The sequence below is a fragment of the Raphanus sativus genome, unplaced genomic scaffold (genome assembly GCF_000801105.2).
Source record: "Raphanus sativus cultivar WK10039 unplaced genomic scaffold, ASM80110v3 Scaffold3017, whole genome shotgun sequence".
Classification (NCBI taxonomy): domain Eukaryota; kingdom Viridiplantae; phylum Streptophyta; class Magnoliopsida; order Brassicales; family Brassicaceae; genus Raphanus; species Raphanus sativus.
Window position 1 is genome coordinate 1 of NW_026618324.1, and position 12,698 is coordinate 12,698.

The 12,698-nt window shown below is 40.0% G+C and overlaps 1 protein-coding gene and 1 pseudogene across 1 annotated transcript; one reads left to right on the plus strand and one right to left on the minus strand.

Annotated features, from left to right (window-relative positions):
- Positions 1-2,301: 2,301 nt before the first annotated feature.
- On the plus strand, positions 2,302-4,639 carry LOC108860323 (pectinesterase 1-like). The gene is made up of 2 exons (XM_018634224.2): positions 2,302-3,394; positions 3,957-4,639. Exons 1-2 carry the CDS (start codon positions 2,302-2,304, stop codon positions 4,637-4,639), a joined length of 1,776 nt encoding a protein of 591 aa, XP_018489726.2.
- A 720-nt stretch (positions 4,640-5,359) lies between these two features.
- LOC130506232 (1-phosphatidylinositol-3-phosphate 5-kinase FAB1B-like) lies at positions 5,360-11,963 on the minus strand (annotated as a pseudogene).
- Between the last annotated feature and the right edge of the window lie 735 nt (positions 11,964-12,698).

A 12,698-nucleotide genomic window follows, 5' to 3' on the forward strand; every position in this document is an offset into this window, starting at 1 on the left:
TATACCCAAAATATAAAAATAAAATATTGATTTCTCTTTTTCCCAAACCAAAAATATATTACTATATGATATGAATTTCAGGCTCTTGTAACAAAACAAAAAAAAGATGTTAATTATACTTTTGTAGAATAACTGACGTTATCTCTTGTAGTTTCTAGTTCTTTTCTATGTGTATTTATCTTTCTTCATTTCTGGTTGTATATTGCAAAATTAGGTAACATTACATAAAAAAAATAAAAACAAATGTGTATGCTATTCCTAAAGTAAACAAAAAAAATATTTCTATACAATTTAAAACATATATAAAATAAGAAAAACTAAACCTGAGATCGCAAAAAAAAAAAACTAACCTGAGATAAGGTCCTTCATCTAGAAAGTAGACATGAGAATCCTTCACGTTTCATCTACCATTTACATCCCACTTTTTTTTTCATTCTAGTTATCACCACATTTTTTTTCTTCTCTTGTGTTGCTTCTGAAATTTGTTAGGAGGTCTTATAAATCCTTAAGGTGACCTTCCTACTTTCCTTTCTCAAATTATCACCACTGCAACCAAAAAACATTATCAAGCATATCGAAAATTACTCTAGTTAGTTTTTAAAACGGTAGTGACCTAATTTATGACATTTACATTTTTTAACACATTTATGACGTTTATCTTTTCATCATAATATTGCATAAATGTATAGTTTTTTCCAACATACAAAAGAGAAAAGGGAAAGAAAAAATCAACTTGACATACTATTTAGTATCACTAACCTGGATTTAACTTTCATCTGCCACTTCGAAAGATGTTTTTGGCCAGAGGCTATGTCAACCTAGACATAGAACTCCATTATTGACCGTGTTGATACAAACCTTAGAAATCATTTACTTGTCTTGTTAGAAATTGGAATTTCATCAAACTCTCGTACTCCTAGAATTCAATGGAGTGACTGCATGTTGAGAAGAATCTATAGCATGGTGATTCGTGAGTCAAAGTCTTATAAAAAGAAAAGCTAACGGTTTATAAATTTTAAGATCATGAAGCAGTGGGAGAGATATTATAGACTTTTATTTTATTTTTATGGAAAATACAATAGAGTTCAGTTATTTGAAAAGATAAACGGTTTTCTTTAAAAAGTTATTTGTATTTCCATTTTTTAATTTAAATTTTAAAACAATTTCCATTTGTCATAATTTTATTTGCTAGGCGAATTGCGCTTTAGTATATAGAGATGGGTGCAAATTCCCTGATTACATTCGAACTTGCTTTCTGATGATTATAAGCCTCATTTTTCTGGCATCATTCTGTTTGTTTCCATCTCTTTTCAAACAGCTGTTTGTTTCCAATTTTATTGAGAATATCCGTAATAACAATTTTTATAATTCATATATTGACTTTCTAAACCATGAAATCGCACATTCGAATCGCAGACAAAATGCACCCTCCAATAAAGGAAAATTGAATCATGTAGAGGACAAATTAACCAATCAACCTCCCTACACAACTAAATATTCTTTGAACACGATATTTCAGTAAATGATATATATATATATAGAAGTTAGACAGCAAAACTTATGTAGTATAATGCAAGAAGCTGATCCCAAAACTAATGTAAAATCAACACAATATCTCATTAACTATTTACCATTCAGTTATTATCCCAAACATTTAAAGTTTCCATATAGTAAAAATACTAAAATGAGTAAGACTTAATAACAAATATTAGACTAGATCCTTAAATAAAATCATGACATAAACACAATCATTCATTAAAATGTTCAATAAAAAAAGCAAAATATATTGTGAAGACATTTCCCCCAATGAAATCCAAATCACATGATAAATAACCATAAATAATCAATAGACATCGATAAAGAAACAGAAATAGGTCACTAGACTTTGAAGTATGAAAAACTTGTTTTAATTGAGCACTCAATATTAGAACCTTTCTCATACAATAATACCGATCGACCAATATGGTATATGTACTACATAGTACATTGACCTTTCTCCTATTCTGCCAGCTTTGGTTGAATATTTTGCATTCAATATACAATATTCAATAAGGATATGGTACATAACGAAGAAGGAAACTATCTAACGAAGATAGATTAGAATTAATTAGTGACAGCATACCATGAATCATCATTTCCTTAAAAAGAATTTGCGTGTAGAGTAAAAAGAAATATTCACATTCAACTACTAATATAAAGCCGCATGATCACTTAGTCAAAAGCAAAACCTCTTGTGGTTCGATTAAACACACACAAAAAGAAAAAATCCAAAACCCCTAGAAACGTTTGATATTGGCTTATATGGATAGTCCAAAATCAGCCAAAGGATATTTCAACGTAGATGATGAAGCTCAAGAAAGAGCCTACAAGATAAAGACGTTCAAACGTTGGCTTCTTGTGGCAGCCTCCGTCCTGGTTCTGCTCGGGGTTATCATCGGCGCGTCGGTCTCCGTCGCTCGTAGCAAGAGAAACTATCCACATGGTTCGCCACCTAGCTCAACTCCTGAGCTGACTCCAGCTGCTTCGCTCAAGAACGTGTGCAGCGTCACTCGGTTCCCTGATGCTTGTGTCTCAAGCATCTCGAAGATTCCATCATCCAACACGACGGATCCGGTGGATCTCTTCAGGCTTTCCCTGAAAGTGGTGGTCGACGAGCTCGCATCCATCTCCGACTTGCCGAGGAAGCTAGCCGAAGAGACGGACGATGAAGGCATCAAATCAGCCCTTGATGTTTGTGGAGAGATGCTAGACGTAGCGATGGATAGTGTCAACGATACTGTTTCCGCTATGGAGGTTGGAGACGGTACTAATAACATCTTGAGCTCTGGTAAGATCGACGATCTCAAGACGTGGCTCACCGCCGCCACGACATACTACGAGACGTGTTTCGACATCCTCGCCGAGATCAGCCCTAACCAGTCAGTGCACAAGACTGCCATAGTCTCGCAGAACCTTACCTCCGCCATGAGGAACTCCACCGAGTACACCAGCAACAGCCTATCCATCGTGGCTAAGATCCTCTCTACCTTGAGCGACTTTGGGGTCCCAATTCACAGGAGACGAAGGCTACTAACTTCGAACTCGTTACCAGTTTGGGTGAGCCCTAGGGTGCGGAGGTTGCTTTCGGCGAAGAGTGTAACGCCCGACGTTACGGTGGCGGCGGATGGCTCCGGTGACGTGTGGACGGTTAATGAGGCGGTGGCGAAGATCCCTAGGAAGTCGAACGCAACGTTCGTAATATACGTGAAAGCTGGTACGTATGTGGAGAATGTTGTTATGGATAAGAGTATGTGGAACGTTATGATCTACGGTGACGGTAAGTCAAAGTCGATTATTTCCGGCAGCAAGAACTTCGGCGTCATGGGGATCAAAACCTTACATACGGCTACGTTAGGTAACTACTCCCTCTTTACTTATACTACTCTCTCCTTACAGTAAGATACTGCATTGGTTTTAGGTCAAAATTGTTTTTTAGACGCTTGTTATTCTAGTAGCTCCAGTAAAAATTCATTAGTTTCGCATCTTAACCGAACCAACTGAATCCATGTATAATGTCTCAAACCAAATCTTAGGCTTTTCATTTTGCTAAATTTTATCTTAGTATCAGTTATACTTGATTTGTGTTTCTGAACCACATTAGAACCGAACCAAACTGACTCAAACCAAACCAGGGTTTAAGACTTGTTTTGAAAATTTAGATAATTGGAAACTCCCTTTATAATATAAAATGTTTTCGAAGGTTTTGAGTGCTTCAAAATGAAAAATTCTATGTTAAATTTAAATCTATTGAGAACATTTTAATTAGTTATATTTTACACTCTTTTTATAATTGGATGAATTATTTTGTTTTATTTGACAATTTTAGAGTAACATAAATTTACATTATGAAACAAATAGAGTATATTTTTTTTTGCTACTTGACCAAGTACTTGTTTACGATTCACTCCTCCATGCAGGTGTTCTAGGGAAAGGCTTCATGATGAAGGACATGGGAATCATAAACACCGCCGGACCAGAAAAATCTCAGGCCGTGGCGTTCCTTTCAGAATCCGACCAGTCAGTCTACTACCAATGCTCATTCGAGGGTTACCAAGACACTCTCTACCCTCACACCATGCGTCAATTATACCGTGACTGCGACGTCACGGGAACAGTCGACTTCATATTCGGAAACGCCGCCGTTGTCTTCCAGGGCTGCAACATCCGACCGCGTCAGCCGCTTCCTAAGCAGTACAACACAATCACCGCACAGGGCAGAAAGGGAGAGGACCAGCACTCTGGCACCGTGATACAGGGATGCACTATCACACCCAACGGAAACGTAACCGCTGCGACTTATCTCGGCCGTCCGTGGAAGCAGTACTCTACCACGGTGTTTATGCAGTCGGAGATTGGATCGCTCGTGGGGCCCGCCGGGTGGATGAGGTGGGATGAGGGGGTTGACCCGCCGTCGACTATACTCTACGGAGAGTATGAGAATTGGGGTCCTGGAGCGGGTGTTACCGAGAGAGTTAAATGGGCCGGCTACAAGCCCACTATGTCTGCTGCAGAGGCGGGGAGGTTCACAGTTGATGCCTTTATCAATGAGAACCATTGGTTACCTGCGACGGGAGTGCCTTATCAGCCAAGTTTCTATTAACAAACAAAAGTTTGTTTTGTTTTTCATTACGTCGTAACCTTATTAAAGTGTTGTTTTTTTGGGTCAAAATATTGTTTTATTTATGAATTTTATTTATGAAATTTATTGAGGAAGAGATTTTTGTTTGCCACTTTGTGGTCACCTCGGCGCAAAGTTAATCGATATTTAATCCACTCTCATTATGTCGTAACCTTATTATTCTTTGGATTTAGATTATTAAAGTCATGTTTTTTTTGGTCAAATTAAAGTGTTGTTTTATTTATGAGATTTATTGACGAAGAGATTTTGTTTTGTCTAAAAAAGAAGAGATTAAAGTTTCATCTAAAAAAGAAGAGATTAAAGTCTCCAAAAACAGTAAGATCAAACACTTTGATGCTTGAACAGAGAGGCAAGTTAAATTCAAGCAAGCCAGTTTCACAGTCTCAGCTGATAAGATACTCAAGAACACTGTAAACTCCCTTCGTCTATTTTTGTCTAGAAGTGGGTCTTGAATTTCAGAGAACCCATTTGGCAAAATATAGTTTTCGACAACTGATTTATGTTTTGTTTGGACAGGTATTTATTTGAAGATCCGATTCAAGGGATCATATGTTACACGGATGATAACGGAGAGGTTATATGTGAAGGGTAATGATGAAAGTCCTCGTTGCCCCCCCACAGAGTCCAGTGGTAGCTTCTTAGTCAAGGTATGATGCGTGACTGTGTCCAGCATCAAGCATATAAGAAAAGAATCTCATATACACAAGAAAATGTCAATTCTTTACAGTATAAAAATTGAAATAATCTCACACCTTTTCTGATGAAAACTTAGACAATCTCCTAAAACTCTACAAGAGAGAAAACAATGAAGGAAGAATAATAACCGAAGAATAGTGTGTTCCCAAATGCACAAAAACCAATTTCTATACAAGACCCCCCCAAAAAAAACACTGATATATATTATGAGGATTCATGTATCACTCTGCTTGTGTACCGGCTTGAGAGGATTCTTCAGGTTGATCAGACCTGGAGTTATTAGCAATAACATTAGGCGGAGACCATTGATCAGGAACCATGAGGAAGTAAGTCGTCATGGCCTTTCTGAATCTTCTCTTGTATTGCTTTGGAGAGATAACTGTTGGTGCTTCATTCTTTGGTCCTCCTAAGATTCCTGTAAATTTCACCCAAGACTCTAGATGTTTGTCCCATGTGTACTGCCTCAAGAAGTCGATAATCCCGAGAACTAACTCGTTCTTTTCTTCATCTACGCCTACTAGCAACGAGTAATCCATCACATCACCCAACTGCAAACGCAAACACAATACATACGTTTATAAAATTTACAAAGAAAGTAAATGATTTGCATGAGAGTAAAACTCACTGCAAGAAAAGCAGTGTCGTTCCAGACAGCTCTTTCCAGCAATCGTTTTGCTTTGTTACCAACGAAGATGGGAGAAGTCGGCATTGCTTCAATCAAGTTTTGATCCAACAAGACTTTGTTGCTCCCACTAGCGTCAGGGTTGTATCGCGCCCGGGATGATCCTTTGAGGTCATAAAGCCGCTTCACAGTTCTTCCAAAGAGGAGATTCTCCATAATCAGAACATCCATCTTTGTTTCTTTCCCGCTCTTAAGTTGTTTTGTTGCTACCTGTTTACAGAAATACACTCTCTCATCACGACTGAATCAAACCTGACCAGTAAACCTCTCTCTCAAGTTAAGTACCTGATAGATTCCCAAGATTTTTGCCAGGCAAGTTGGACTTTTCGTGCTGATAGACTCGGATAAGTACTTGAAGTAAGCAGGTGCAAACTTGATGAATGATTCCAGTTCTGTCTTGGTGACTTGCTTGATGATGAAACGATCGTCCAGGGTTTTAGCAAAGAAGACATTGCTCTTTCCACCTTGAGCTCCCCATTTCTTACACCGGCTAAGAGACCTTATATACTCAAGTTCCGAAGGGATACATATACCTCGCAACGCCTCAAACCGTTTGGCATAGTAACAAGTAACCGTGTACTTCACTTTTCCAAGAGTGCCATCTTCTCCGTATGAGACTCGTGCATGTAAAGCTTTTGTATATGATAGAGGGTCCAGACTGCGAGATGAGGACATTGAAAGTATACTCTCATCCACTGAACTAGTGCTTCTGCTTGGGTCAAAAATGGTGTCATCAACTGGGCGAGGGATATTCAGTTCAGAAGGATACGAAACTAGAGACTCCCCTTCAACAGAAATTTGGCGTTGATACTCAGTTGACGTCAAGGCATAGGCGATCATACTTGTGGGTTCATCATCATACACCGGAACAACAATATCATTGATGCCAACGGGAAGAAGTAGCCTTGGTCCACCTTGAAGCTCTGCCTCTCTAAAAGATGAAATATAGACAGGGCTGTGCTCGCCAAATGTATCGAGCTTCTGAGAGCTAAGCAGAAAATTCTTGTTGATGGAACGGTAGAAATTGAGGAATGGCACACCTAACCAGCTTACAGAATCATCTGAGTTCTCATAATCTTTACTCGGTAAAGCAGGTGAAACTGGATACGCCACCTTGAATTCGTTTTGCTGTTCTGGGAGATCTATTGGAGAGAAAGTTGAAGAGTTTGACATGGAGGAAGGAGGAAGCACGATCTTAGTATTGGTTGGAATCTCCCCCGATGTTTGACGTTCGCCTATCCATGCTGCATCAAGAGTCGCTGATAGATTTTTTATAACTATCTGCCCATCAGACTGTGTCCTGCGAACATCGAGTTTATTTTCCAGAGGATCAGAACTATCAGGTAAGGTTTTGCTGGGAGAAACCTCTCCCCCATCTTCCTTTTCAGGATTCAAATCTAAATTTGTATCCGCTTCCTTCTGAACCTTAGTGTCATCATCAGTAGAACCAACATCAGGATTCTGATCAACCTCTGAGCCAGCAAGAAGAGAGTTAGTCCCAGCATTCATCTCGGGAAGGGTCTGGCTCTTAGCCAAAGGTGCTTTCTCATTTTCTTCTCTCTTTGTGTCATCACTACTCTCAATCTTAGACAAAGTTGATGCATTAATCAAGCGGTGATCCCACATATATGACTGAAAAATCAGCTGCCTGCGCATCCTGTACAGCTCAAGAATATCCACTCGAGGTTCCCCTTCCTTCACCTCTCTGTGAAACATCTTTTGCAAATTATCCTGAAAGAAATGTAAGAAGGTTACAACACAAAACCTTTTGTCTTAAATAATAACTGTAGTATATTGGTGTAAGAGAACCATTTTTTTTGCATCCCTGAGTTCTATAACCTCTTTAATACGCGTATTAAAACAAAATTTATCACCTCGAACTCTGCTTTCTCTCTTTGCAGCACTTCTTCGAGTTCACCAATTCGACGCCTAAAACCTTTTGCTGCAATTTGACTAATAGCATTTAATACTTCAGAAAACAGAAGCTCTGCTCTCTCTACCACCTGATTAATTAGAAAGGAAGCGAAGTCAGTAATAACGTGTTAGATTTCAAAACTGTATTCCAGAAAATCACAGGTATCTAACCTCATCTGTCTCTCTCTGTATCCAGTCCTGATTATCATAGTTGAAACTAAGAACTGATGGTGGAAGGTAGACAGAATTAACATCTATAGTAGCGTAACGGAAGCAAGCAACCATGTTCCCAAATCTGCATGAGCACAACTTGTTAGAGAAAGGAAACATGCAAAATATTTAATCAGATATGTTTCAACAATTTAGTCATCTTCCTCCCCCAGGGGAATGAATGCAAGAAAAAAAGTACCCGTAGAAGCGAAGACAATCTCTATGGAGAGAATGGCCACAACATGCTACTCTACTGGCAGCTGCGTGATTTGAGAAACTGAGCTCCAGAAACTTCCCAAACGATAATCCCCACGCAGCATCAGACATCACCACTCGTAGAGTCGCTGGAGGAAAGCCGTCAGGTCGAGGGCATCTCAGGCATCTATGCCACATCCAAATCTTTCCCTCCTTTTCACCAGGTAAGAGATAATCTTGGAGCTTCTTGACAGATATTGTAAGGCTGCCTTGTCGATGAGTGTAACAGTGGACGTGAGCTTCTGATGGCATCTCACATGAACGACACCTGTAACCCTGCGATTCAAACATATATTTGGGTTACCATATCATTATGTAAGCTGAAATAGAGAAGTCAACGCATTGTAAAACTTACCTGATCGAACAAATGATCTCTCAAGAACCGTCCCAAGGGTTTATCGAAACTACCATAGTATTTTATCCGGAAGAGATGAGACCTCTCACACACAGTTCCTTTCCACACTGATCTGGACGATAGAGAAACCAGAATGCTCTGGTGATCAGAGGGTGCCGGAGGAAATTCCTCTTTTTGAGATTGCGGTTCCTTTAAAATCTCACCGTTTTGCTGTTGGATGGTCGTAACCTCTGAACCATTGTCCTGGTTTTCTACTACAACGCTCGTACTACTTTGAGAACTCTGTGGCACAACGCCTTGCCCTGATGAATGTAGGGAACTGTCCAATATGTCTGCAGCTTCAATTGTTGGGTTGCTTTTGTCTGCTGGTGTGTCTGCCAGCGTAGATCTTTCAGAAACATTTGCGTTTCTTCCATCTTTCACATGGTCAGGCAAATTCAATGGAACATTATAGCGTGAAAATGTGAAACCCGGATTTATTTCTCTGGCAGCCTGCCAGCCTGAACCATTAGGTATCAGAGGATTTATGTCCTTCTGGATGGATAGATTAGCAGTGGTCGAAAGTAACTCTGATGCTGGGACACTGTTTGCTCGCTGTGGTTCGGAACCAGTTAGCATTGTTGGAGATTTTTCATATGAGGAAACCATGAAACCTGGCACAGTAGATATCGAACGTTCAATGCTCATAGATTTATCTGGAAGAGCTACCGTAATTGGGGAGTTCAAGGGGAGATCTGGTGAGGCTCCTTCGTCAGCAAGAAACGATGTCTCCAGTGCCAAATGATAAGCTGCAAAAACTCCATACTGGACCACATGCTTCACTTTTTTCAGCTCTTCTTCATTAGCACCCCTCAGCAAAATCTGAAGAAGAAAGAACACAAAAAAAACAAGTAATGTCATCAAGCAATCAGATATAAGAAATCTGCTCTAAAACTTTTAATTTTAATGGCTGGGAGTGCTTACTGTAAAGCCTAATGGCCTTGGACAACCCTCAAAATACATCAACGTCTTCACTACTTTCTTTCCAGCTTGACCAGCTGAACCATGTTCTTCAAGAAACCTATCCACACGAAAATTCTCACAGTAACCCAGCTTTTGAGAAGAGAGGTGGTCTACTGAAGGAATTATCTGAGCACCAGTGCAGCGAGCAATGCGATCTAAAAGTGGTCTCTTAATGTTCAGAACAAGAGATATGTCTTTGGCTAGAAGATACTCTTGCGCAAATCGAGAAACTGATTTTTCGACTAGAAGAATGTTTGGACGTTCAGCGTGAATCTTTGCAACAGCCATCTTTAGATGATCCTTTTCCTGATAACCAAAATAAGTACAAGAAGAAAAGAGTTTAGGCATAAATAAGCAAATTCCATATCTAACCACCAACGAGAAGAAATAAAATATTTCACCTGTTGCAACAAAGTATCAAAACTCGATAACTGGTTTGAGACTCTTTGATACTCAAGCGCACCACCTAGAATCAATAGTCGAGCGTTCTCAATCTTCGCTCTCATTCTCCTATGAGCCACGTTTCTCTTGCAAACAACTCCTTTAACTACCATGCTGTAACATGATACACGGACTTATTAATAGGTATCCACAGATAACATAATGAAAGATACATAGTGAATAAAATGAAGCACTATGAACTCAACACCAGTACATTGAGAATTTAAGTTGTGTTGCTTCTGTTACCTATCATGTCGGTACCCGGAAGCTAAGCACTTAACTTTGACATAGCCACCAGGATCCATTCCTCCACTTTTACTCATATCAGGCTTCAACAAGTTAGCCGCCTCCCAAGAAAGAGAGGTGATAATCTCTAACCAGCTCTCTTTGCCCTCTTCGTCGGTCACAGGGATGTTCTCGGCTTGCAACAATTGTGCAAGCAAAGCCCTAAAGTGCCCATCAACCACATTCTTCATAGCCTTCTTATGCTCTTCACTTGTTCGATCCTCGCTACGATACTCTCCACTTCCAAGCTAGCGGAAGGTCGTAAGTATCCCCACTCACCTGAGGCATCTCCCTCATTATCTTCCTCATCATACAAAGGACTTTCTCTCTCATCTTCTTCGTTTTCTGGGTCCGGTGGAACCCACAAAAGTCCATTGTTCTCGAAATCCACCGGTTCCGCCACTTGGTCATCCGAAATATCTGGCGGAGAAGGAGCTTCACTTTCGTCACGACCATCATGCTCATCTTTCTTCTGGAACTGCTCTGCTTCTTCCCCAATCAAAGATTCAAGACAATGGTGAATGAGTGGAGAGCCGCTTAAACTTTTCTGGTCAGAGGTTTCGCCACTAAGATGCTTACAGGGGCCATCACCTATGCTCGTCTCCTCATATTCCATTGGGCCATAATATTGATTAGCTTGAGGAGAATGGCTCGTATCAAGATCAGTCTGGTATACACCATACTCATCGTACTCATCATCACTCCTGATGCATAAAGGAAAAAAAAAATTCAAGTTACCCAAACAGTATGGTCAAAGGCCACAAGACCTCCCCTGGATCTTGTTTGCAGAGTCTAATAAGATCAAAGAAAGCTCAGAAGAAAAAGTACCTATTTAAAGCAAAGCGAGATGGATCTTCCACATCAGTGGCGATGAAGCTGTTCCTCCTTGAAGTTTCTTTGCCTTTTCTGGTCGTGCCTGTCTCCATAGACGATACTCCGTGCAAACTGACATCAGAACCACGTTGAACCCTTTGATACGGACCAACTAAACCCGGCATGGAGCCAAGAGCGAAGCTACTACTATTAGCAGTGGTACTAGTCTTCGAGCTAAGAAGACTCGACTCGGAAGGCGAGGTACTAAGCTCAGGGATATTCGAAACACGAGTTCCACCATCACCTTGCTCCCACTGCCTGAAACAATAGTTACAAACACGGATCCTCTCCCACTCTTCACGAGGAGTTCTCAAGTCACTGGCAGGCAAAGGACAGAGTTGGCAGTACACTTGCCGCAGAAAACTCTCCCACAGAGACGGCAATGGTGCCTACGGTTGATAAGAGTAAACTGAGAGTCACACTCGTAGCAAACACGACAGCTCTGATCAGGCATCCAGAAATCCCTGGACACAGTAGCTGGCTCTGATCGCCAGGGGATCCAGGATTTGACCAGACCCCACAATCTCAGAGAGTGTCTTATTATTACTATATCTCTTGTATCCATCTAAAACCTTCCAACATCATGCTATATGACGGTCATGGAAAGCCCTAGAATCCCAAAAAACTTTCCAACAGATTTGAAAAAAACCCTAATCAAAAACAAAGAGATAAAAACGTTAAACGCTATAACCGGGTTGATCCGGATCCAATTATCACGAAAGCGATCAAAGGAACAAACAAGCAAAGATTTTACAGATTACACGAAATCAAAATCGAGCAAATTCAGTATCATCAGGGATCAAATCATGTGCGAATTGAAACCGAAATTTGCAAACTTTGGAGGTTAACCTAGAAACCCAAACAAAGTGATCGCATGGGATTACCTAAAAGAGAAACCTTTTTGGAGTCACGAGAAGAAGGAAGATGGTCGTCGTCTTGTGTTTATTGTTTGATTGGAGAGCTATTGACTGATCTTCAAGGCAAAGGCCAAGGGATAGCGACATTGTCATCACATTCAATTATCCGCGTCTTACAGTTTTAATCATACACCCTCACGTACCTAATCTTAGCTCCCTCCCTCCCCCGCCACCATTATTGTCACAATTAATTTTTTGCCTAATTTATGATTTTTTTTTAATTCAGGTATGATTTGGGTAGAGTATCTGAATATATATGAACCAAAATACTTTCAAAAATCTCATAATTGTAATTATTATACTGAAAAATTACTCAATGAATCTGAAATTTCCTGTAAAAGGAAATTGAGAATCAGCGTCAAGAAAGCATAAAAGGCAATGGAGAATATT

Excerpts from the sequence above, each read along its gene's own strand:
- LOC108860323 (XM_018634224.2), top strand. The coding sequence starts at position 2,302 with ATGGATAGTCCAAAATCAGCCAAAGGATATTTCAACGTAGATGATGAA. Across the intron at positions 3,395-3,956 it reads CTTACATACGGCTACGTTAG|GTGTTCTAGGGAAAGGCTTC; the intron begins GTAACTACTCCC and ends TCCTCCATGCAG.